The sequence below is a fragment of the Cydia splendana genome, chromosome 7 (genome assembly GCF_910591565.1).
Source record: "Cydia splendana chromosome 7, ilCydSple1.2, whole genome shotgun sequence".
Classification (NCBI taxonomy): Eukaryota; Metazoa; Arthropoda; class Insecta; order Lepidoptera; family Tortricidae; genus Cydia; species Cydia splendana.
In genome coordinates this window covers 268019-293612 of record NC_085966.1, presented here as the reverse complement: position 1 = coordinate 293612, position 25594 = coordinate 268019, and the positions used below count along the sequence as shown (strand labels likewise).

The 25594-nt window shown below is 44.0% G+C and overlaps 3 protein-coding genes across 3 annotated transcripts; 1 reads left to right on the top strand and 2 right to left on the bottom strand.

Annotated features, from left to right (window-relative positions):
- Positions 1-851: 851 nt before the first annotated feature.
- LOC134792438 (transmembrane protein 138-like) lies at positions 852-2036 on the bottom strand. The gene is made up of 4 exons (XM_063763726.1): positions 1732-2036; positions 1586-1658; positions 1224-1395; positions 852-1005 (listed from the first exon to the last, which is right to left on the bottom strand). Exons 1-4 carry the CDS (start codon positions 1857-1859, stop codon positions 893-895), a joined length of 486 nt encoding a protein of 161 aa, XP_063619796.1. The 5' UTR covers positions 1860-2036; the 3' UTR covers positions 852-892.
- Positions 2037-2449: 413 nt separating this feature from the next.
- On the top strand, positions 2450-8296 carry LOC134792437 (NKAP family protein CG6066). Its single transcript, XM_063763725.1, has 5 exons — positions 2450-3052; positions 3257-3416; positions 6903-7117; positions 7388-7643; positions 7842-8296. Exons 1-5 carry the CDS (start codon positions 2671-2673, stop codon positions 8014-8016), a joined length of 1188 nt encoding a protein of 395 aa, XP_063619795.1. The 5' UTR covers positions 2450-2670; the 3' UTR covers positions 8017-8296.
- Positions 8297-11723: 3427 nt separating this feature from the next.
- LOC134792324 (espin) lies at positions 11724-22324 on the bottom strand. Its single transcript, XM_063763594.1, has 10 exons — positions 22304-22324; positions 21845-22000; positions 21354-21544; positions 18562-18776; positions 18015-18151; positions 16800-16947; positions 16370-16557; positions 15280-15879; positions 12272-12517; positions 11724-11903 (listed from the first exon to the last, which is right to left on the bottom strand). Exons 1-10 carry the CDS (start codon positions 22322-22324, stop codon positions 11724-11726), a joined length of 2082 nt encoding a protein of 693 aa, XP_063619664.1.
- Positions 22325-25594: the final 3270 nt, after the last annotated feature.

The window sequence follows — 25594 nt, the reverse complement described above, 5'->3', positions numbered from 1 at the left end:
AGACAATCCATTTCCCACAATAAGTAATGGCGCCATAAAGCGCCACATACTTCAGCTGCCAATTTGAGGCAATAAAAATCCTTAAGTTTACAACTCTCCCACTTAAAATCTCTTTGCTTTGACAATAAATAACATATATTATTTCTTATCATTTGTGCATAATAAACTAACGAAATATGAATTGGGTACTTAAAATAAATTATTTCACACCGTGCACGAAATAAAGCACCAGATAAATATTAGGAAAACATAGATATAGTTGGTCAAACCAATTTATTAGTCAGTAAGAATCAGAAAAACTATACTCATCCTTTTCTTTTCGGTGCTAGTACTAGAGTAAGAAAAAGATAGTATGATTCTCTCTGTCTATGATTGAAATGAGACAGTCCTTTGACAAACTATTGCTATTATTTTTAAACACAATTTCTATTTAATAAATCGGATTGAAATATAAAAAGTATACAAGTTGACTGTGACGTCACTATACTCGTTTTCATATAAACTCCATATTGGCAAGTTTTGACAGTTCTTAAAAAGAAGCTGATTTGACTAGTAGGAAAGTACCCAATTATGCTTCTGACTATAATGCATTAAGAATTTGAGACTCGTGAGTAAATCTTGTTTTTTTACCCCACATACTAAATTGTCAAGTTAAGTCATTTTAGTACAAAAACAGGATGACTGGGTAGTGCATGGGCCCACCAAAAATATAAGTAACAAGCGGCGTTTAACGTACGCGTATGCCGCACAAAACAACAAAGCGTTTAGTACCTTCGTACTAAGAGCAACATACCTATTCAACTGATCATTATTAAATCTTCCATCATTGCAATAACATTTACAAATGATCAGTTGTATTTATGATGATGTTGATGATATAATTAGTGTTACTTTAGGGCGGGTCCCTGGCCTGCTGGCGCGGCAGCCAGTCCACGTCTTCATACAGCCGTGGGTCACTAACTCGCAGTGCTGCACGCTTGTATAGGAAGTAGTACCATGGAGATACTGCCAAGCAAACAAATATACTGCTGAATACAACACTTGGTAAATAGGGGCATATATAAATAAAGGTTTAAAAAGGGATATGGCTTGTGGTGCCAGGCTAGGCTGTGAAATTATCATAAATATTTTTTTTTATATTTTATAGGGCCAGAGTGCTAAAGTACACCACTAATTCCTAAAGCTGCTTGCCATGGCAAAGTATCAGTAAAATCTATACTCACAACATCGCTGCAGTGTGAACAGCAGCATTAATGTTGGTGAGGAGTTTGGACCAGGTGTGGAAGAAGCATGCAACAGGCACGCAGCATGGAGCGCTGCACACACACCGGCGTATATGGCACAGGCGCACCCTGCTGCGCGGAAACGACGCGCGAGAACTTCCACTAAACCAGCCTGGATAGGCAAAATACAATAATTTAATTAAAAGAATGTTTAAGTCTTTAAATGAATGAAGAAAAATCTGGAATCCTGCCTGCTGCTTTTACTCTCGCTCCGATGCATGGATAGTATAATATCGGTTATAATGTGTAAAAAATATAATTCATAATGCAAATTGTAACATTGTTTCATATTAAAATCATACCTGAAATAAATATGTGGAAAAGAAAGTCATCAGCAGCAACGTGATGGACAGCACAAGGAACAGGTCCTGGAAACTGAATAAATACAAATTATTGTTTCTCGTCACTTCCCTTGTAAAATATTCACAGTATTTGCTTGACTTCTTACATAAATAATACGAGGAGCCCATCGCGACTTCTGGGAAAAAGGCTGGCGCAGTTAAATATTAAGTCACAGAGCAAAAAAGTTAGTTGAAAGAAAAGGCAAACTGCATATCTGGGCGTAGATATCTTCATATTTGCATTCTATGATCACTTGATCAGTATTTTAAATATTAACACTGCGAGGCGGTCAAATCAACCGCACATATCAACAAACGTGACGTCATTTGTGACGTAGACGTCTAAATTATTGATTGAAACTTTTGGTATGAAACCAAACTTCGAAGATATATTTTTGAACTTCATTATTGCAGATTTTTACTAAATTAGTCTTAAGAATATACATTGAAACTTGGATACAATTAATAACTATTATTTAATTTTATAAATATTGTAGAAAAAAGATGATTGAAATGTTTTAAACAGTGAATCTAAACGCAAACTGGATCTTGCATATTACATATTGTTTTACGCATGCTGCGATTAGAATGAAAAATTTCTATATAATTATTTGTACCGTATAATTATATAATGCAATTTTATTTATTGCTTTTTTTATATATTTAAAAATCATTTTTTTACGTTGTATAATTTAACTTTACTTCAGCCAGTAATAATTTCATCTAAAACCTGACGCACCTTGTTATGCACCGTGAAACAGAATGTATTTTATTTTGCCATTTTTGTCATTTGTCTTGTCAATCGTGGGAAATGAATTGAATCTAGTTGTCTTGTATTCACAACTCGTCGTAATATTTTGTGGTTAAAAAAGATATCACCAAAATCTACTGAAATAGCCTTTTACAGGATATTATTAATATTCTAGAATTAATTCTAGTGTCTGAAATTTCTTACACCAAACATTTTGACCATTTATAACAGTTTGTAATACAACTAATACAGACTTCAGTTTGTTTATTTGGGATTTGTGAATCAAACAGCACACATGGGGAGAGATCGAGATCGTAGTAGTTCGCGGCACGGCAGCCGCAGCCGCGAGCACCGCAGAAGCCGCGACAGAGGGCGGGACCGGAGTAAGGAGCGGCACCGATCTCGAGAGCGAAGCAAAGAACGACACAGAGACAAAAGTGTAGACCGGAGAGAGCGCACAAGAGATCGTAGCAGAGACAGACACAGCAAGGAGCGCCAGAGAGATCGGAAGCCCAGAGAGCGTAGTCCCAGCAGGGAGAGATCGCACATGCCTCATAAGGACAGGGAAAATGAGCGCCGTGGGGATGATAGGCCTCGTAGCTCGTACACAGATTTCGGTGGTGGAGGCGGGCTGGGCTCAGGCGGGGGTTTTGGATCTGGTGGAGGATTTGGAGGAGGTAAGAGAATTTCATGTTAAGCTAGTGTTTGGGACTTTAACCATATATATATATATATATATTTCTGTATTGGTATTTTAGTGAATAAAGTGGCAATCAATTAACTTTTAAGACTTTTTGGGTTAGGATTTTTTTGCATATAACAATGTTTTTCAAGCATATTGCTTGTTTTAAATAGTGCTTATGTTATGGATGTTGTTCCAGGCCTAGGTAGCAGTGCGACCGGCACAGGCGGTGGTGTAGGCGGCCGTGGACGCTACAAACCACAAGAAGATGACTTCTTGGACGCGCGCCGCGAACAACGCGAGCGCATCGGTGAGCTGGGAGTTCCTGCTGTGTGGGGCAAGTCACCGCAGAGGCCAGAGTGAGTACCATGTAGGCATGTGCGCCGCGCCGCCGCGCCGCCGCCGCCGACGATTTTTCCACGCCGCCGCCGCCGATAAATTTGACCGGCGTATAATCGGCGTCGAAAATTTTGATACCTATCGTGTCTTATTGCATGTTGCATAGTGAGTAGATAGTGTCAGAGATATAATTTAAAGATCCTTATGCTTTTTCGCTTATTATTTGCCAGTGAAACAAATTAACATCACTTTTGTCGTTGCAGTGTTAGCTGTGATAACGATTTAGCGCTAATTTAAAGAAGGCTTAGGTTCTGGATCACAGGTTATTATTTGATACTTATGTGTGAGCTATGTGATAACACAGTTTATTTATAGAACGCATTTTGTTTTACTGTATTAAGCATCTCACCAAGGGTCATCATTAAGCTAGCAACAAAGAAAACAAAGTAAACCTTAATTTTCCATGAAACTCTTTAATGAAATACCTACAATCTCACGCGACTCTTAAATTTTCCTTCAGAGGGCTCGTCTATCAAATCTTTGGGTAGTCGCTCACAGTATGTAGGTCAGAAGACACGCGGGTTTTCCCCTGCAAGTGCCATGCGACACGGACACTTCTAAGACATTATGTTGAGTTGAGCGAATCAACCTGACGAAGTGAATCAAATGACGACATCTTTATTCTAACGTACATTTCTAATGAACTTCACTTCAGACAAATGTAAAGTAGTTCATCATTAGTTCGTAACAAATCATAAGTGAGACGACAGCGGCTGGGAGAAGTCAATATAGTTTTTTTTTAACTTACGACTTACTTAACTTATAAAGATTTTTTTTTGTGTTTTATTGTTTTACAAACTGTCTAATGCCGGCTACATACGTAACGATAAATCGTTGCGATAAAACTGTGCAGTCCGACTGTGCGATAAATCGAACGTTCCTAGTGCCTCCACACGCCTCCGATATCGGAGCCGATCGTCAGTTCTCCGCAAAGCTCATCAGAAACAACATGTCATCCACAATGGCACTGCTTTGGAGTTAGATTTATGATTTCTCTATTATACAGATGTATAATGTAGGTAAAGCCATACGATTAAATAAAATTATAGTATGAGCGTAGGAAAACATGAAAAATCCCGTAAGTACATAAATAAGTTTTTGCCAAAAATTTCATTTTTGGTACAAGCTTTTATTGCTGACTGTACTTTTCTTACAACAGACAACTAATACTCATCAAGACAATTATAAAAACCCCTAACACTATTAGGTTGCGTTGTTTCATCACAGAGTTCATATGGCCACCTCCTGTCTCCATCCTCAGATCAGCTCAATGGTGCCATAATATTGGATTGTCATCCGATTTATACATGCAAATTACAAATACAATGCAAATACAAAAAAAAATCAGCTCAATCGGAAACCGGGAAGTGGATCAAATTTAACTTGCTAGATTTGATTACAGACCGACAAACAGACAGACAACAGTCAGGTGAAACTAAATAAAAGCTTGTAAAAACAGCGACAACGAACAGAGAACCCTACTATCGGGTCACTGGCACTAAATGCAGTACCGTCTTGACCATAAGGGCACACGGGGCCCGTGCACACACGGCCCCGTTCCTCAGGGGGCCCCGAAGGATAGACAGTAACAGTATATATATTTGATTACACATAATAAATGTTAGTTTAATTCACTTTCTTTACTTTCCAAATTCTAAAGTTTATTTTTTTCATTAATGTACTTACTTGAATAATAGGTAACCCACGTGCGCACACAAGCGAGCGACGTGAAGTACTGCCGAAATGAACGGTCGCCATCCACACGCAACGATAAAACTGCAGTTCGCTTCGACAACGATTTTTCTGATATAATTTGCAACTGCCACCGATCAACGATTTATCGTAACGATTTGTCATACACACGGTTCGATTTATCTGCACAGTCGGACTGCACAGTTTTATCGCAACGATTTATCGTTAGGTATATAGCCGGCATAAAATGTAGCGTTTTAAAGTGTCTTTTTTATATTAATATTTAAACATACCGTTGGTAACCGTTAGGTTGGTAAGAATGGTAAGAAACGGTTGCCAAGTGACATGATGGTATATAATATTCGGCAATAATTTAAAAAACACACGTAATATGTTTTAGATAGCCTAGTAAATACTCAGAAGGCTTTAATATAGAGTTTCTACAGCCACGTTCTCATGCAGTAATAAAATTATGCCACGCCGATTTCACGCCGATCACGCCGCCGCCGCCGGTCAAAAAATCATCGGACGCCGCCGCCGATGATTTTGTCATCGGCGCACATGTCTAGTACCATGTAGCAACTTGATAACATGCATAAGCCAACGATTGCATCCATGTTACAACAATATTCTAAAGTAGACATCTGAGTGCTCCTCACTGTCCCGGTACAGACAGAACTTGAAACTTACTTCATTAGCAGTAGAGGTGCATGGGTCCCATGCATTAGCATGTTGAGCATGAGTATGTTAAATGGGCAATTAGAGTTTGCCAATAAACTTTTACAAAAATAGGTATCACAGTTATTGTGGTTAGGTGAATTACTTGAAATTACAGAATATTATCAAATTATGATAGGCTATTGAAAACACACTATTGCATTCAAATATATATACAGTAGAGTCCGGTTAGTACGACTCCGCATATAACAACCAACCGCTTATAGCCACGAAAGTATAGGCACTTGTTTGGTTTTAGTACAAGCTACTATGAAAGCACAACCGTTTATTACGACTCCGCTTATAACGACCGATCGCTTTTAACGACGGAAATTGACTCAAAATCCGTCCATCAAGTCCGGTTACAACGACGAGCGACGTAGTTTTTACAAATAAATTGTTGGTAATAAGCTTACTCCGTCCCGCGCATACAACTACCCTCCCCCTTTTGCCTATACGGAGCAAGATGAAATAGTCATGTGACTTTTCGTAATTTTGCAAACTAAATAAAACCCAATTCCCATTATTCAATTGAGCTTAAACTTCACATACATAATTATGTAAGTTGGGTGACAATGCAATACATATTTTGGTAGGTAAGTACCTTCGAGCTGATCTGATGATGGACACAGGAGGTGGCCATAGGAACTGTGTGATAAAACAACGTCATCTTGATTAGATCCCCAAGAATTACGACTTTAATATATTTTACGGGATTCCAGTAATTTGCGGATGACGAGTGAGTACGCGTACCTTGAAAAGTGGCTTCTTCTAAACACACAAGTCTCTCCATTTAAGACAAGGTGTCGTAATACTAACGTAAATAAATATTTTAAAAGAAATGTTTTTTTTCTTTGATTATCGCATAAGTATTAATAAATACAAAATGATGCAATTATTTTGATTAAAAAAATATAATAAAATTGGCAGTTCTTTTTGTACGGCGTCCGGTTAGTACGACGTAATATCAGCGGTCCCTTGGGCGTCGTTATAACCGGACTCTACTGTATATAAAATTAAAAAATGAACTTTTTCAGTTCTGATGAAGAATCTGAACCAGAAAACAACAAGAAAAGCAAAGACAAGAAAAAGAAAAAGTCCAAAGACAAAGAAGACACCAAGCAGAAGCTGAAGAAGTTAAAGAAGAAACTGAAGAAGGTGAAGAAGGCGCGCAAGAAAGCCAAGAAGAAGTCCAAGAGCTCCTCCAGTGACTCCAGCTCTAGTGAAGAAGAACTCTGGGTGGAGAAAGGAAGTAAGTTGCAACTTTTATTTTCATTGAAAATTAAACCTTAGGCAAGTGTAAGTTTTGCTGGGATTCTTCCAAAATATTTGTTCAAATTTTAGGTTTGTTCAAAACAAACTTTAAAAGCTCATTGAAAGCATTCCAACTAAGATGCTTTGCGTTAAATAAGGAGGATCGGCTAGTTATTTTATAAGTGAATAGTGAGTCGACTTGAAAAGACATATTTTTTTCAGATTGTAATAAAAAATATTTTAATAATATTTGTTTAAATAATTTCAGAAGAACATGAAGTCATCGCCCGCACGGATGTGGAAGTGTTGGACGCCGTCCCCGGCCCCTTGCCCGCCGTCGACGCCTCCAGCGCCGGCGCCGGCCCGCTGCGCGAGTTCGGACGAGCGCTGCTGCCCGGCGAGGGCGCCGCCATGGCCGCCTTCGTGCAGGACGGGAAGAGGATCCCGAGGAGAGGAGAGATCGGCCTTACGAGTGACGAGATCGCGGCGTATGAGAGCGTGGGATACGTTATGAGCGGTAGCAGGTTAGTCACTGTTTTCATCATGTAGGTCGGAAGACAGAGGCCACTCGAGGATTTTCATATCTGATTGTGTGATGCCCCTATCGAATGCTTTCCTCACATTTTGACTACTCATTCGGTAGGCTATAATACCATAACTTATTCAGTTGAAGTTGATAATTTATCTAACAAAAAAATTTAATAACACCATTTTGTCCACAGACATCGTCGCATGGAAGCCGTACGTATCCGCAAAGAGAACCAGATCTACTCCGCGGACGAGAAACGAGCGCTCGCAGCCTTCAGCAAAGAGGAGAGGGCCAAGAGAGAGGGCGCCATCTTAGCTCAATTCAGAACTGTGCTCAGGGCTAGAACTGCGAGACGAGACGACGCATAGTCTGTCTGTCTCTCTTATACAGACGTGTAAGATAGGTATCCGCAGAGAGAACTACTGAATTTCTACGGACGAGAAGCGTGCGCTCACTGCTTTCAGCAAAGAGGAGAGAGCCAAAAGAGAAGGTGCCATACTCAACAAGGTTCCGGACTGTGCTCAGGGCGAGGACTGCGAGAAGAGTTGACATATCTGTTGCTCCCACAGTTTTTGCTATTTCCTTATAAGGCAGTTATCACATAGAGGTGATTTCTGGATGCAGCGACGGGTATGATAATCGCCTAAATGGTTTAGTGCGATATGTAAACTGTACCTATGTATTAGCTACATCCTTAACTAATTTTTAATTACTTTGTTAAATTGTAAAGGAATTGTGAATGACAGACTGATCTGTTAAAAATCAGTTAGTATGTGAATAATTTATAGTTATGTAATATAATCATTTGTAAAAATGAATTAAAAAACAACATTTTAAGAACAATTTTTATTTTCTTACAAACATAAAAAACATAACATTAGGTTTTTTCTTCTTATAATAAGTTGTGGTCTATTTACTTTATCTAGCCTGGGTTTACGTAAGTAAACAAGGGTTTAAGTAGACTACTATCATACCTGTTTAACAGATATTTTTCAGGTAATCCAGCCTTTATGTATTCTTGCTCTTGCTCTTGGTGTTTTGTCAACTTTACTGCAAGAGATTTTCAAGTTGGAGGATACGGTCACTCTAAACTGCTCTTCCTATTTTTGTTATATTATATAAAGATGTGCTCGCAGAAGAATCCTCCAGAAATGGCCCTATGATAACAGGAATGCATCATCATCTAAAGATGAGTCCTGTTTTTTACCCTACTACGGCAACGCAAAACGAGGGTTATGATTTTGACCGGTATGTACTTACTTATACTTCGGAACATTTAAAACCGGAAACTCGTCTGCTCGTTTGCTGACTATCACATAAAAAAAGCACTAGAAATTGTATTTACAAAAAAAATAGAAGCTTCTATATAAAATAACTATTGCAATAGTTACATCTTATTTACATTTCGTTTTCGTTCAAATTGTAAATCACATAAAGGAAGAAAAAGTTTCAACTTTTAGTAGATTATTCAACAATCATTGGTAGTAGATTAATATTGTGTAAGAGCTGTGTATCATCAATACGTCTTCAGAGCCTATTTCGTTATTTTTCAGCTTTTATTGCGGGTATATTTTCGTGACTTTAGGTTCATTCCCATTGTAGAGGCGGAGTCTTCTATTGCTGTATTGTTGACTGCTTTTGTGTTTAGCGGAGTTTTCTTATTTCGAATTTCGTTGATTCAATATCAGATCAGTAGAAAGCCTCAAAATTTAATATCTCTATTTTCTGACATATATTGATTCGGTATCTAAGGGTAATGCGAGCACTCCCAAACTTGTTGTAATATTCTAGGTGTTAAAATGAAAGTTAAAGACTGTTTAATCCACTGCTTAATTTGGAAGGTTATGTATCTTTTAAAATATATGTCGGATTGTACAGATTGGGTTATAGATATTGACCATTGCTAACTGTCATCTCAGTACCCGGGATACTGAGCCTGGGTTGTTCAGACAAAGTTTGTTCACATCACTGAGTACTAGCCGGGCTGCGTGGCGGCGAGCTGTGCTCGGGCGTGCTTGAGCTGGCGCTGCAGCTCGGCCAGCGCGGCGTGCTAGCCGGGCTGCATGGCGGCGAGCTGTGCTCGGGCGTGCTTGAGCTGGCGCTGCAGCTCGGCCAGCGCGGCGTGCTAGCCGGGCTGCGTGGCGGCGAGCTGTGCTCGGGCGTGCTTGAGCTGGCGCTGCAGCTCGGCCAGCGCGGCGTGCTAGCCGGGCTGCATGGCGGCGAGCTGTGCTCGGGCGTGCTTGAGCTGGCGCTGCAGCTCGGCCAGCGCGGCGTTCTAGCCGGGCTGCGTGGCGGCGAGCTGTGCTCGGGCGTGCTTGAGCTGGCGCTGCAGCTCGGCCAGCGCGGCGTGCTAGCCGGGCTGCGTGGCGGCGAGCTGTGCTCGGGCGTGCTTGAGCTGGCGCTGCAGCTCGGCCAGCGCGGCGTGCTAGCCGGGCTGCGTGGCGGCGAGCTGTGCTCGGGCGTGCTTGAGCTGGCGCTGCAGCTCGGCCAGCGCGGCGTGCTAGCCGGGCTGCGTGGCGGCGAGCTGTGCTCGGGCGTGCTTGAGCTGGCGCTGCAGCTCGGCCAGCGCGGCGTGCTAGCCGGGCTGCGTGGCGGCGAGCTGTGCTCGGGCGTGCTTGAGCTGGCGCTGCAGCTCGGCCAGCGCGGCGTGCTAGCCGGGCTGCGTGGCGGCGAGCTGTGCTCGGGCGTGCTTGAGCTGGCGCTGCAGCTCGGCCAGCGCGGCGTGCTAGCCGGGCTGCGTGGCGGCGAGCTGTGCTCGGGCGTGCTTGAGCTGGCGCTGCAGCTCGGCCAGCGCGGCGTGCTAGCCGGGCTGCGTGGCGGCGAGCTGTGCTCGGGCGTGCTTGAGCTGGCGCTGCAGCTCGGCCAGCGCGGCGTGCTAGCCGGGCTGCGTGGCGGCGAGCTGTGCTCGGGCGTGCTTGAGCTGGCGCTGCAGCTCGGCCAGCGCGGCGTGCTAGCCGGGCTGCGTGGCGGCGAGCTGTGCTCGGGCGTGCTTGAGCTGGCGCTGCAGCTCGGCCAGCGCGGCGTGCTAGCCGGGCTGCGTGGCGGCGAGCTGTGCTCGGGCGTGCTTGAGCTGGCGCTGCAGCTCGGCCAGCGCGGCGTGCTAGCCGGGCTGCGTGGCGGCGAGCTGTGCTCGGGCGTGCTTGAGCTGGCGCTGCAGCTCGGCCAGCGCGGCGTGCTAGCCGGGCTGCGTGGCGGCGAGCTGTGCTCGGGCGTGCTTGAGCTGGCGCTGCAGCTCGGCCAGCGCGGCGTGCTAGCCGGGCTGCGTGGCGGCGAGCTGTGCTCGGGCGTGCTTGAGCTGGCGCTGCAGCTCGGCCAGCGCGGCGTGCTAGCCGGGCTGCGTGGCGGCGAGCTGTGCTCGGGCGTGCTTGAGCTGGCGCTGCAGCTCGGCCAGCGCGGCGTGCTAGCCGGGCTGCGTGGCGGCGAGCTGTGCTCGGGCGTGCTTGAGCTGGCGCTGCAGCTCGGCCAGCGCGGCGTGCTAGCCGGGCTGCGTGGCGGCGAGCTGTGCTCGGGCGTGCTTGAGCTGGCGCTGCAGCTCGGCCAGCGCGGCGTGCTAGCCGGGCTGCGTGGCGGCGAGCTGTGCTCGGGCGTGCTTGAGCTGGCGCTGCAGCTCGGCCAGCGCGGCGTGCTAGCCGGGCTGCGTGGCGGCGAGCTGTGCTCGGGCGTGCTTGAGCTGGCGCTGCAGCTCGGCCAGCGCGGCGTGCTAGCCGGGCTGCGTGGCGGCGAGCTGTGCTCGGGCGTGCTTGAGCTGGCGCTGCAGCTCGGCCAGCGCGGCGTGCTAGCCGGGCTGCGTGGCGGCGAGCTGTGCTCGGGCGTGCTTGAGCTGGCGCTGCAGCTCGGCCAGCGCGGCGTGCTAGCCGGGCTGCGTGGCGGCGAGCTGTGCTCGGGCGTGCTTGAGCTGGCGCTGCAGCTCGGCCAGCGCGGCGTGCTAGCCGGGCTGCGTGGCGGCGAGCTGTGCTCGGGCGTGCTTGAGCTGGCGCTGCAGCTCGGCCAGCGCGGCGTGCTAGCCGGGCTGCGTGGCGGCGAGCTGTGCTCGGGCGTGCTTGAGCTGGCGCTGCAGCTCGGCCAGCGCGGCGTGCTAGCCGGGCTGCGTGGCGGCGAGCTGTGCTCGGGCGTGCTTGAGCTGGCGCTGCAGCTCGGCCAGCGCGGCGTGCGCGGCCAGCAGCTGCGCGCGCAGGTAGCGCGCCGACATGGAGCGGACGAACTGCTCCGGCACGCACACGACTGCTTCGCCGCGGGCATTGCCGAGGGAAAGTGGCTGGAACCAAATTTTCAATTCCATTTTTGTCCTTTATAATACCTACACAAAATACATCCAGATCTCACAATACATATGCTTCGGTCACGGTGGCTAAAAAATAACTGAGATTATACTGAGCAACTTTTACTATGGGACCAACCCCGAAATCGCGAAAAAAAGTTAACCCCCCCTCATAGAAAATTAACCAGCCAAATTTTTTTACGCGATTTCGGGGTTGGTCCCATAATAAAAGTTGCTCACTGCTCAGTATAATCCCAAAACCTCCCTGGCAACGGGAATGCAGTTATTTTTTAGTCACCCTGTATACACTGTCCCTGTGTACACTGACCCCCCACTATTTTTGTTACCTGACCCCCTGTTATTACCTCATTATCTCCTGAGCCGTGTGCCCTCGTCGCAGTAGCCAACAACTTGCTGAAGCTAGCTTTATTCATGATGATCTTAACGCCGGGCCGGTTACCGGTGGTCCCGGTACCGGTTCCAGTTCCTGTTACGGTACCGGTACCGGTACCGGTGGCGGCGGCGGCTCGAACGACTTTGCTCTTGGCCTTCATGGCCGCTTTGTGTGGGGATAGGATGGTTGCGTCTGCTGGTAGTTGGACGTATTTTATCTGTGGCAATGGAAACTTGAAAAATTAATAATCAAAGTCAAAATTTAAATTTGTAAACCTTTAAAAAATAGCATCATGTACTCTAGGTAAGTTTGAAATTTATTTAAGACGTATGTAAACTTTTATCGAAATTCGTATTCAAAATAAGTAGTTCTTTAATATTTTGGGATATGGGGCTATTCATAAATTACGTCATTTCAAATTAGGGGGGGGGGGGTCTGGACATCGGATGACGGTAGCATGAAGTAGGAGGAAATGGGGTCATTTGAAGCATGATTTTTGGATGATTATAGGGGGGGGGGGTCCAAAATCGTCAAAAATCGATGACGTAATTTATGGACAGCCCCTATGATGCTATGTTACATTAACGAAATTTTTTTTTTGGAAGTTAATTCAGCGCGTTTTAAGAAGTTTTAACGGCGTTTTAAGCCTCTAGCTAAGTGCATGTTACAAAAAAATATTTGTTTAAATTTAGACTAGTCGTTAATAAAGCTGAATGTTATATGTGTGGCTTCGTGTGTATTAGAAGCTTAGCTTAAGTGTAAAATTTTTGAAGTACAATAAAATTCATTTAGTGTAATGAATCGAAAATTGGTTGAAAGATTTAGTTTTTTAGTATTAGGAACTTTGCCTAGAACTGTCGGCGTCGATTAAGTTATTTAACTTATTTAACTTATTTAAGTCGCAAACATCGGTTCATCAATTCATCATAGTCGTCGATTAGGATGGTACTCCATATGTCATCTAAACGGCAAGTTTCTCGATAAAACTTGTCACTTTAATTATGGAGTAAGAAACTTTTTGAGTTATTTTTAATTTTTAGCAACATAGTCTAAGTAATATAATACTCGGGAGGAGTACAAAGGAAAGGAATATTGCGTTCGAAACGACAATTACAATTCAGTTGTAAACTTAAACTCAAAGTCGTTTTTTGCAGTGGCGTGCCTAGGGTTTTGGAGTAGGGCAAGCCGAAAGATATATTTTCTTAATAACTGTCCAATCTTCACTCTTCGGACTCAAATGCATCTGCTAACGTGTCGAGGCGAGCTAATCATAGCGCACTGAGGGCATACTATTACTAGATAGAATATTACAAGCATATCAGCAATTGCATACCCCCCCGGTGGCTTTGATAAAAGCCGTTTAATTTATTTAAGTGAATTTCATTTGTATATACAATATTAACTTTACACGATAATAATTTACATACAGTTGTGCTGTGCGGTTAGAACAATCTTTTTGTTAGACAAATAGCTCGAGCTTGGTTTGTCGCTTTGAACATGTTTTTCTAGAACGCCGTCATATTTTGATAGCAACGATACAAGTTCCAAAAAATTGCCCCTATTTATTAATGAAGTGTTTGACTCATCGTGTCCTCTAAAAGGAAGTTCTTGTTGTGCTAAATGGCACACAATATCGACTAACCTCTAAAAAACACTACGATTGTTGTCAACACGCATGTTATGATTTGATATTTCTTCTGATAATTGGCGCGACAAAGAGGCCTCGATCCTTTGTTTCCCAAAATTGCTAAAAGAAATCACTGCACACATATGTTTACCGGAATTCATGTACCTCTTTATCGCTCCAGATAAATTATTTAAATCGTTATAGCCAGAAGTATTCCAAACGTTAATGTCGTTCGAAAAAAATATGGAACACCAGCAATACATCTTATTTGTATGGGAACAACCAACAATCCAATGAGTTTTGTAGACGGCCCTACAGATATTTCTCTGACGCGACTGACTTGACTGAGAAATACACAAGTCGGGTGTTGGTTTTGCCGCGGAAATTATGTCCCGTTTTTCGACAAAGGTCAAAGACTTTACCTTGTTTTGGTTGACTAAAACGTGGACGCATTTCAAACCGTCACAAGGAACCACTTCTTGATCCATTGTTAACACTTATTAAACTAAACGCCACAACAATGAACAAATCCACATTCACTATTTAATCAAATTCACTTAAACAAACTTTCGTTACTTTCGTCTCGACCACTGACTCGGCTCGACTAAATAAGTAATAATACACTTGAAGTAAACGCGAACGCGCGCTCGTGCGAACTTATGCAGCTTACTTCACTCCAAACAAAAGCCAAGCTTAAATCGCCTTATAAAATTGCTATACATACCAACAAATAGTTACATCGTTCTTTGGCGGTTTGTAGGCTGATAGTGCCCAGAGCGGGACGAAAAAGCAAGCACGGTTGCAAGCCAACGAGTGCGAGTACGAGCAGGATAGCTAGAACATCCTACGCCTGATTTCTTTCGCGCGGACGAGACGCCACGCCGCGGCAAAATTTTGCAACACGCTCGTGCCGCGGTTCGAGGCCGCTGTGGCTTGAATTTAATAATACGGGTTTGTTTGGCGCGCGATTTTAAAATAATCTTTATTGATCTTATCACTACGTAATTTCGGTAAGGCAATTAGTTGCCTTAGGGCAAGCCCGGCTTTTGGGCTTGTATGGGAGTCACGCCACTGGTTTTTTGAATATAAAATTTAGGGTTCCGGGAAGGCGCTCTTGTTTGTATGTGGCTGTGGTAAGCGAATAGTATCGCTGAACGTACCTGCACGCGGGGAGCGGGCGGGGCAGGCGCGCACCACCACGCCGGCGCGGGGGGGAGGGAGAGCGCTATACCTGCACGTCCTTGTCGGGCTGCTTGTTGACGGTGAACACCTTGACCACGGGGCGCGGCGGGGAGCGGGCGGGGCAGGCGCGCACCACCACGCCGGCGCGGGGGGGAGGGAGAGCGCTATACCTGCACGTCCTTGTCGGGCTGCTTGTTGACGGTGAACACCTTGACCCCGGGGCGCGGCGGGGAGCGGGCGGGGCAGGCGCGCACCACCACGCCGGCGCGGGGGGGAGGGAGAGCGCTATACCTGCACGTCCTTGTCGGGCTGCTTGTTGACGGTGAACACCTTGACCCCGGGGCGCGGCGGGGAGCGGGCGGGGCAGGCGCGCACCACCACGCCGGCGCGGGGGGGAGGGAGAGCGCTATACCTGCACGTCCTTGTCGGGCTGCTTGTTGACGGTGAACACCTTGACCCCGGGGCGCGGCGGGGAGCGGGCGGGGCAGGCGCGCACCACCACGCCGGCGCGGGGGGGGAGGGAGAGCGCTATACCTGCACGTCCTTGTCGGGCTGCTTGTTGACGGTGAACACCTTGACCCCGGGGCGCGGCGGGGAGCGGGCGGGGCAGGCGCGCACCACCACGCCGGCGCGGGGGGGAGGGAGAGCGCTATACCTGCACGTCCTTGTCGGGCTGCTTGTTGACGGTGAACACCTTGACCCCGGGGCGCGGCGGGGAGCGGGCGGGGCAGGCGCGCACCACCACGCCGGCGCGGGGGGGAGGGAGAGCGCTATACCTGCACGTCCTTGTCGGGCTGCTTGTTGACGGTGAACACCTTGACCCCGGGGCGCGGCGGGGAGCGGGCGGGGCAGGCGCGCACCACCACGCCGGCGCGGGGGGGAGGGAGAGCGCTATACCTGCACGTCCTTGTCGGGCTGCTTGTTGACGGTGAACACCTTGACCCCGGGGCGCGGCGGGGAGCGGGCGGGGCAGGCGCGCACCACCACGCCGGCGCGGGGGGGAGGGAGAGCGCTATACCTGCACGTCCTTGTCGGGCTGCTTGTTGACGGTGAACACCTTGACCCCGGGGCGCGGCGGGGAGCGGGCGGGGCAGGCGCGCACCACCACGCCGGCGCGGGGGGGAGGGAGAGCGCTATACCTGCACGTCCTTGTCGGGCTGCTTGTTGACGGTGAACACCTTGACCCCGGGGCGCGGCGGGGAGCGGGCGGGGCAGGCGCGCACCACCACGCCGGCGCGGGGGGGAGGGAGAGCGCTATACCTGCACGTCCTTGTCGGGCTGCTTGTTGACGGTGAACACCTTGACCCCGGGGCGCGGCGGGGAGCGGGCGGGGCAGGCGCGCACCACCACGCCGGCGCGGGGGGGAGCCGCGGTGGCGGTGGCGGGGGTGGGGGGAGTAGGCGCGGCCGCGGGGGAGCTGTTCTCCTTCAGCATCAGCTTGCCCGCGTCTGGATCACAAACACAACGCGCTCACATCACCAACACTACCCAAAGAATCGTTTCACATTTTCAAAGATACGTCGGCGTCGGCGCCTGTAGCTCGAGCTATGCGCTTCCGAGACGGTAATCACCTGACGCCCCGTCGATAGAGATCACGATAGATGATTTTACTTTATTTTACACTAAACCATAAAAAACCTTCCCATATAAAGATGAACGTAATTGCCCGACTAGCTAGTACAATAGTTACCCGAGAGCACGACGGTCCGCCCGCTCTGCAGCGCCGACAGCACGGTGCTGCCGTCGTCGGCGGGCAGCAGCGTGATGCCGTGGTGCCGCAGCAGCGCCGCGCCGGTCGCGTGCGACTCCGCGCCGTTGCCGACCGGCTGCCGCTGTTGCTGCACAAATCATTACATACCTTAAAGATTACCCCGAGCGTAACTTAGATGAGCGACAAAAGTAAGGCCGTTTAGACTGTTTAGAGTCATATCTAAAAGTTCTTCGTTTAAGGTGGTATTATTATCCAGAGACAATAATTTTTAATAAGTGACTAAAACCATATGATGTAATAAGTTTTTGGCAAAAATTTCAAGTTTGGTACAAGCTTTTATCGCTGACTGTACTTTTCTTACGACAGACATTTTAAAGCGTCAATTAAACTAAGTAGTTGCGTTTTTTCTTACTCCTTATGTTTTTGTTATTATGAAGGTACATATTTATTTAAATGAGGACAACTTACGGCTAATAACGTAATCTAGATTATGAATACCGGAATAAAGAACAAATTAAATAAAAACGAATCTGTGGGTTATTTGCATTTGTTTACTAAATAATAATTATACCTATATTGTTTAGGGACACAGAAATATGAAATGGTCCTATTAGAGATATTTGACGACCGGTCTGGTCTAGTGGATAGTGACCCTGTCTGCTAAGCCGATGGTCCTGGGTTCGAATCCCAGTAAGGGCATTTATTTGTGTGATGAACACTAATATTTGTTCCTGAGTCATGGTTGTTTTCTATGTATATAAGTATGTATTTATCTATACAAGTATGTATATCGTCGCCTAGTACCCATAGTACAAGCTTTGCTTAGTTTGGGGCTAGGTTTGATCTGTGTAAGATGTCCCCTAATATTTATTTATTTATTTATTTATTTATAGTTACATACAGGTCGACCTAATAAAAGCTTGTTAAAAACTAATGAAAACCTGAAAACTGTTAAATACCTACATCTACAGTGGGGCTAAGATGGTCGGTTTTTATCATCTGTCATCAACATCATGCCTGTCACATTCTAACAGGTAAGTATATACGTGCGAAAATGATGCATGACATGACAAATGATAAAATTGCGACCATGATACCGCCGCAGAAGTCTTTTGTACTTTTAAACAATGACAAACAATAAAATATTGCAATATGCTACACGATAATAAGTCCAAATTTGTTAAAAGTAATTACCTCATTGTCTATATTCAGTTTGTTGAATTTGTGCGGTATCCGGATGGTGGGTTGTGTGTATTTCTCTTCTACAGGTATCTGCATTTGAACGGTTTCGTATGGCTTTGAGTCTGTCACCTCGTCCACCGCCATTTCTTCTAAAAAAATACGAAAAGTTAGTTATTATGAACAATATAACACGTTTACAATTTCCTCCACAAGGTTATTTGTCTGATAGCTTAAATAGGTAAACAAATCCGGAAAGGTGTATCGTAAGTTTTATTTGTTTTTTCATTGTTTTATGTGATTTAATAGTACACTACCAAGTAGTGGAATGAACGAACTCTAAAAACATTTGGAAACCATGACAGTAATAAAGCAATAATTTAACAAATAATTAGTTAAAAAAGTCCTTCAAATGCATCGAAACAATTCTGTTTATTTTGTAATGATACTTTAAGAAATACATTTTTTTAAATTCATATTTTTAATTTTAGACGGAGAGCTCCCGACGGCAGGCTCGCTCGCTAGAGTCCGCCGAACGAGCCGGCCCCGGGGTGATGTTTACCTTGTATAGCGCGCACGGAAGCCGCCTGGTCTCTGTCCGCCATGGCCTCCTCCACGGCCGCCCGTACAGCGGGCAGCTTGTCGGCCAGGGCCAGCGCGCTGCGCCTGAACTTGCACCGCGCCCTGGGGTCGGCGCCGCGCCGCACGAGCAGCGCCGCCAGCGCCGCGTGGCCCCGAGCGCACGCCCAGTGCAGCGGCGTCATGCGCAGCATGTCCCTGCCCACTCATACCACATTATTTCACTGTGTTTTTGGATCAAATATACTGTTTGATTGGCTATTCTCCTACCTTGCTCGATCCGACTGTCGTTTTAGTACAAATGCACACAGATTGGATAGTATAGTTCGGCTATTTGAACTGTAATTTTAGTATCTGATAAGATTGCCAGTCGATTACTTTGTTATAAGGATGAGAGTGAAGTGAGATAGTTTATTAATTAGGGCGAGCGAAGCGAGCCCATCACTATTCGACAAACTATGCATTCTTGTGGTACACTTTACGGAAAAACTATCGCACTGTTAGGTTTGAGATTTAACATAGTAATTTAAATGCATGTCTAGATGTGTTATCAAACATAAAAATATCATTTTATAAACATAAAAAATAAATAAAAGGGTCAATAATGTGTATTACTACTAGCGCCATCTGTTGGCCTAATGTTGGTTATTTATTTTCCTAACAGATGGCGTTAGTAGTAACAAGGTTAAAGGTTGTTCCGTTAAAAATGCGCTGGGTTTTTGGCTCAGTATAATTGGGTAATTGACTACTGTACTAGTCAAATGAGTTTCTTTTTTCGAACTGTCAAAACGATTTGCTACTAGGAATTTACATGAAACACTAGCATGTGACGTCACAATCAAATTACCTACTCTTTATAGTTTTATACGGGATTTAAAATAGAAATGTGACTAAAAATAACTGATATCTACGTTTATTAATCTCTGGTGCTTTATTTCATGCATGGTGTAAAATAATTTATACAGTCTATAAATACAGGCTAATACCCTATTAGTAATAATAATTAATTATGAGTGAAAACGTGACTATTTTTTATTGAATCTATAATCGTTTTTACTACTATGGCGGTTAAAATCACACGTGAGTGCTTTCGATATTGCGGCAATAATGCATGCAGTTGGCAGTAATATCGCAGTCGGCAGCAGTATTGCAGCGCGATATTATTATGTATTTCTTTACTGTTTCAAATGCCAAAAGCGATTTCGCTGCCAGGGTTTTTGACATTTGAGGCAATAATGTAGTCGGCAGTAATATTGCAGTCAGCAGCAGTATTGTAGCGCGCAAATGTCGAAATCGATATCGCTGCCAGGATTTTTGATATTTGCGGTAGTAATGCAGTCGGCAGTAATACTGCAGTTGGCAGCAGTATTGCAGGGCGATAGGACTGCCTTACTGTTTCAAATGCCAAAATCGATGTCGCTGCCAGGGTTTTTGACATTTGCGGTAGTAATACAGTCGGTACACTCGGCAGTAGTATTGCAGCGCGCAAATGTCGAAATCGATATCGCTGCCAGGAGTTTTTAATTAATATTATTTACATTTGCAGTAATATAGTCGGCAGTAATATCGCAGTCAGCAGCAGTATTGCAGTGCGATATTACTGTCTTACTGTTTTAAATGTCAAAATGGATGTCGCTTTCCACTCTGGACGACCGGCTAAAGCAAGACAGAGGCAGAGGGCCCTTTTTATCCATATCGGGTGGTAGAACTTCTCACTTCCCAGGAGCAGTGGGAATGTTTCTTCCCAACAGCTCTCTATAAACTGCCCTGCGTTGACTGATTGTACTGTACGGTTACCATCAGTTTGTCACTGACATAAACGCCGTCGAGAACGTAATTTACTTTCTATCCATCCCGTTTGCACTAATATGCGAGTGCGAGCGAGATGTATAGAAAGTAAATTACGTTCTCGACGGCGTTTATGTCAGTGACAAACTTATGGTAACCGTGCTGGTCTCTTCCAGTTAACCTTTGAGCAATTGAAGAGAAAGCTCCTCTCTTTCTTTCAGAATGGTAGACATAAAAGCTGTACTAAACTGCATTAAAATATGAGATGTTTTGGATACATCGAGATATAGATGGTTCCCTTATAATAGATTACGTAATGTATTGAAATGTAGGAAACAAGAATATATTCGTACGAGGAATTTAATGTAAGTAGGTACCTATTGATATAATATAATACAAACAGTCTGAAAATTATTTGGGGTATTAAATATATTCAGAAGCCCTTCTTCTTCTTCTCGTGTCGATGGTTTCGTATTTCATATTAAGCGGGACCAGAAGGTAGCGACGGACAGAAGCCCTTATATCACATCATATCATTTTTAGGGTTCAGTACTTACCTCAAAAGGAAAAAACGGAACCCTTATAGGATCACTTTGTTGTCCGTCCGTCTGTCTACTAAGACCTTTTATCTCGGGAACGCGTGGATGTATCGAGTTGAAATTAAAGCATAAGGTCTTAAAAGCTGTGAAAAATTCAAACTTCTAAGTTATCGGAAAAAAAGATACTTGTCCGGTTTTTTAAGATGAATCTCTTATTAAACTACCTTAGTAATTATAACTATATAGGTAGAAAAACTCCGCGAGCCCTTACAAAGCTCTGCTTTTTGCTAGTTTTACCATACGAAATATATATTATTTGATGCTACTATCACAGAGACAATTCTAACAAAACCAAACTCATTAACAGTGTACAACGTCCCTAACTACCTGTGGCTACCTTCGGACGTTACCATCAGATGACATGTCACAGCCTCTAGTACAACAATACCTGCAGTCCACTGCCGCACCGTGGTCTAACAGCACAGTGGCGACAGCTTCATGCCCAGCGTGGGCCGCTAGATGTAGCGGGGTGCGCTCCACCTTGGTCCTGGCGTCGCGGCTGACGCCGGCGCGCAGCAGCACGGCGGCGGTGGACGCGTGCCCGCCCAGCGCCGCCAGGTGCAGGGGCGATGTACCCAACTGTAACAATACACATTGTTAACACGATAGTGGACGACTGCTACTCCATAGCCATACAAGCCCCCGCTCTGCATATCCCCTTTCATCTGAAGACATTTTTGTCAAAGGCAATAAATAAGTCATAAGCAGGTAGTATGTCTGATGATCTGACTCTCATAAATAACTACATAACAGAAAAAAAAAAAACGAAAGAAAGCCAAAAGAAATAATTCTTTGCAATCAAAATATTACTTAATATCTTCAAATGAATTATAAATGAGGAATATTTTGCTTATGAATGTACCAGGAACGGTGACATACCCAGTCAGTGGTGAAGGGTGCTCCCTGCGCCATGAGGTCCAGCACGTGGTTGGTGTCTCCGGCCCGGGCTGCCAGCAGCAGCTTCCGGCCCAGTTCGACACCGGCTGAAGTCGCTGCACGCGCATTTGTTAATGTGCCAGGGACTATGTTCTCGGGCTACAAACAATAATAGCCATCTGATTGATATGCCTCATCAATCTCATCATAGTTTAGTATTTTAGGAATGGTAAATGTGACAAGCTTCCCTGTGTCTGCCAAGAGTTTGAAAATCATTCAATTACTAGAAGAACCAGACTTTGATACAACTTTCTAAATAATATAAAAAAAAAAAAAAAAAAGTTTATTGCGCACAAAACAGGCAGTACAGTACATAAATTGTTGTGACATCGGGTGGGTGCATAGCATGGTTAAATATAGTACCGAATTTCCAGGGGTCCCCGCACTAGGCTAGGCCTGTACCGCGGGAGACCAAGTATGCATTTGTATGTCATGAGTGACAGTTGGAATAATAGAGAAAATAAAATATAAATACATATATAAATACACCGTCCTATGAAAACATCTAGGCAGTTCCAACTAGTTCCAAGGATATAAAACAAGTGGTTTGGCGATGGTTTTATGCCTGTTCTTGTTATTGGCAGTAGGTAACATTCAAAGTTCAAACCAACCATTAGTGTTTGAGGAGGTTATTGAAGTTCAATACTTACTATTCATTCATACAATAATTCAATAGACATGTTAAAATGACTTGTTCCATTTATATTCCAATTTCTATTTTAGAAATAATACAAATCATATATGCATAAAACACTGCCTACTGTGAGCTGGCAAGCAAACTAACTACTTGCCAAGATGATCTGAGGAGTAGAGGCGAGCCGCACCACCACCTCTTCTTCTGGCCCCTCCTCCGGCTCCGCCATAGCTTAGCTTCTGTAAGTAACCACCTCAAATGTAATACTTCTCCAACCAACAAACATCATTATGTCACAGACACACTATTGGGTTATTGACTTAAATTCATTTATAGTTTTTACTTGAAATTGAGAAAGTCTTAAAGTTGAGAAATTACTATAAGTTTGAAGTATAACCTAAACAATGATGCATAAAATTATTATGTGATGCTACATAGATCAAAACAAATTGTTTTAAACACTGAAACGTACAAAATAAGTAGTAGGTAGATGCAAATGATATCTATAAACACTTGAAAATTGTATGGTTTACCTGCATGACTAAACAAATACACTAAATTGCTCATTTCTGGGGCAATAACTACTTGTTTCTTGTTTGTTTATTAACTAAAGAATGTTTGTATATTTGTATAATATGAAAAATAAGCGTCTCCGGTTCCATGACATAACCTTGACAATAAATTACTATCTTTATATCGATGCGTTTTTGCACTAATAACATTTGATTGAATATTCTGCAATAACAAATGTAAACACTCATCAAAGAAAGTAAAGAGCAGTATTTCGCGCCGCAGCTCATCATGAAAATTAACAGGATAAGGATGTCAGAACTCGCTATTCGATACGATCGCCATAACCATGCACTTCCTTTTCCTGTCAGAACGGAAGTGATTCTAGGCTATCAACACTTTCTCGTAGCACAACATAAATAATATACACAGAAAACTTACAAATGATAATCTTGTCGCACCGAATCAAGACGTATCTTATTTTCCTATATTTATTAAATACGATGAACGTGTGGACGTCAACATTTTGCAACCATTTTTGCAAAGGGGGACACAAATTAAAAACCGCGAATTCAAACGTCAAAATAAAAAAGTTTCAACCATTCCTTTTCTAAATTTCACTGAAAAAAACCTAACTGCGAGAGATATAAAATACTTAGAGCATTATTTTGCAAACTATTTACAATTAAAATAAATCGCTTTATAGCAAATTAATAAAAAAAGGTTCAATAATTTAGGCTGAAATTTGGTGTATGTTGGTCACTATGTCAGCCATAGACTTTCATAGACATCATGTTCTTATCGACGCGTTCAGGTTAAAATATTTACTTACTGTTCAGAGAAAAATATTTTTGATGTTATGTTGGCTAAATGGTTATTGGCAGCTTTTTTGTTTGGACCATGTTTGGACACAGAAAGCCCGCCCGACATAATTATATTATTACTAGATGAAAACCCGGCTTCGCTCGGGTAAAATAAATAATAGTAATAGGTAATACTCATTTTGAATTAAGTAATTATTTACTTTTAGACTTCATACCTTCATCAAGGCGATTACAAACCTATCTCATCTCAAAAAACTTTAAATCCGTAACATACAATCATAACTCGAAAAATTTACTATTCCGATAATTATATCTAAAAACAAATATGTAATTAAAAAAACCTAATCCGCTTTTCTGGTAGCAGTTCGGTTCTGTAAGGATCACAGTTCTAACCTGACCCACTTTTCTGGTCGCAGATCGGTTCTGTGAAGGCCGCATTTATAACCTAGCCCACTTTCCAATCTCAAAAGAGGGAACCCTTTTGTACCTACCCTTCATGGCATTAAAGTATAAGTATGGAAATTATCACTACTATTTCATTCTTTAATATTAATGCCTATCCGTTAATATTAAATTCGTTTACAAAAAAAAAACTGAATAAGTGCGAGTCGGACTCACCCATCAAGAACGGAACACTTTTTAATATTTGTTGTTATAGCGGCAACAGAAATACATCATGTGTGAAAATTTCAACTGTCTAGCTATCACGGTTCATGAGATACAGCCTGGTGACAGAGGGACAGTGGAGTAAACTGAAATAAAGGTTCCGTCACACCGGCGCGATTTCAGAGCCGGGCCTGAGCGTTTTATATGAAAAAGCGGCGCGCCCCGCTCACGCGCCGCACGCGAAACGCGCCTGTGTGACGGAGCCTGAAATGTCAAACCGGGCAAGTGCTCGCGCACGAAGGGTTCCATACTTTTTAGTATTTGTTGTTATGGTTACATATCAGAATACCGAAAATCGATTTACCTAATGTTGAATCACCTATGCTCGTTCCACCTATTTTTTTAAATACCTAATGATCAATTAACCTAAGCTCATAACACCTAATGAACGAATTACCTATTGCACGTTTCACCTACAATTGGTTTACCTAAGCTCAAAATACCTATGCTCGATTTATCTAAAGTTGAAACACCTAATACTCGAAATACCTAAAGCTAATATACCTAATACACGAAACACCTAATGTTGATATACCTAATGCACGAAATACCGAAACTCGGTATACCTAATGATCGAATTGCCTAAAGTTAACATACCTACTGCACGAATTACCTAAAGTCGGTATACCTAATGATCGAATTACCTAAAGTTAACATACCTAATGAACGAAATACCTAAATTCGATACACCTAATGCACGAAATACCTGAAGTCGATGCACTTAATGAACGAAATATGTACCTAAAATCAAAAATATAATTATTGTTTAGTAGAATATTATTAGGACATGGTATACATTTTTTAGCCAAATCATTCAATTGGCTTACTATTTTTTATTATAATATAAGGTCTAGTCATTTGCCAGAGTCGAGATAGGTGCGACGACGAGCAAAGCGAGGAGGAGCGTGTTAGGTTAACTGCGACCAAACAGTGCCAAAACCGACTTTTATTTCATCGTCATGATGTTAACTTACAAAAATTAAGTTTTGATAAGATAAGATAACTAATTTTGTATTAGACTTACGAAATCATTCTACTACCTAAAAAGTAGCGTTTCAA

Coding starts and splice junctions, on each gene's coding strand:
- LOC134792438 (XM_063763726.1), bottom strand. CDS start 1,859: ATGAAGATATCTACGCCCAGATATGCAGTTTGCCTTTTCTTTCAACTA. Junction 1,396..1,585: donor TTTCCACATATTTATTTCAG/GTATGATTTTAA, acceptor TTGCCTATCCAG/GCTGGTTTAGTGGAAGTTCT. Junction 1,006..1,223: donor GTTCACACTGCAGCGATGTT/GTGAGTATAGAT, acceptor TTTGCTTGGCAG/TATCTCCATGGTACTACTTC.
- LOC134792437 (XM_063763725.1), top strand. CDS start 2,671: ATGGGGAGAGATCGAGATCGTAGTAGTTCGCGGCACGGCAGCCGCAGC. Junction 3,417..6,902: donor AAGTCACCGCAGAGGCCAGA/GTGAGTACCATG, acceptor GAACTTTTTCAG/TTCTGATGAAGAATCTGAAC. Junction 7,644..7,841: donor TACGTTATGAGCGGTAGCAG/GTTAGTCACTGT, acceptor TTTTGTCCACAG/ACATCGTCGCATGGAAGCCG.
- LOC134792324 (XM_063763594.1), bottom strand. CDS start 22,324: ATGCATACTTGGTCTCCCGCG. Junction 18,152..18,561: donor TTCCGTGCGCGCTATACAAG/GTAAACATCACC, acceptor GTATTTTTTTAG/AAGAAATGGCGGTGGACGAG. Junction 15,880..16,369: donor AGCCCGACAAGGACGTGCAG/GTATAGCGCTCT, acceptor GTGCAGGTATAG/CGCTCTCCCTCCCCCCCGCG.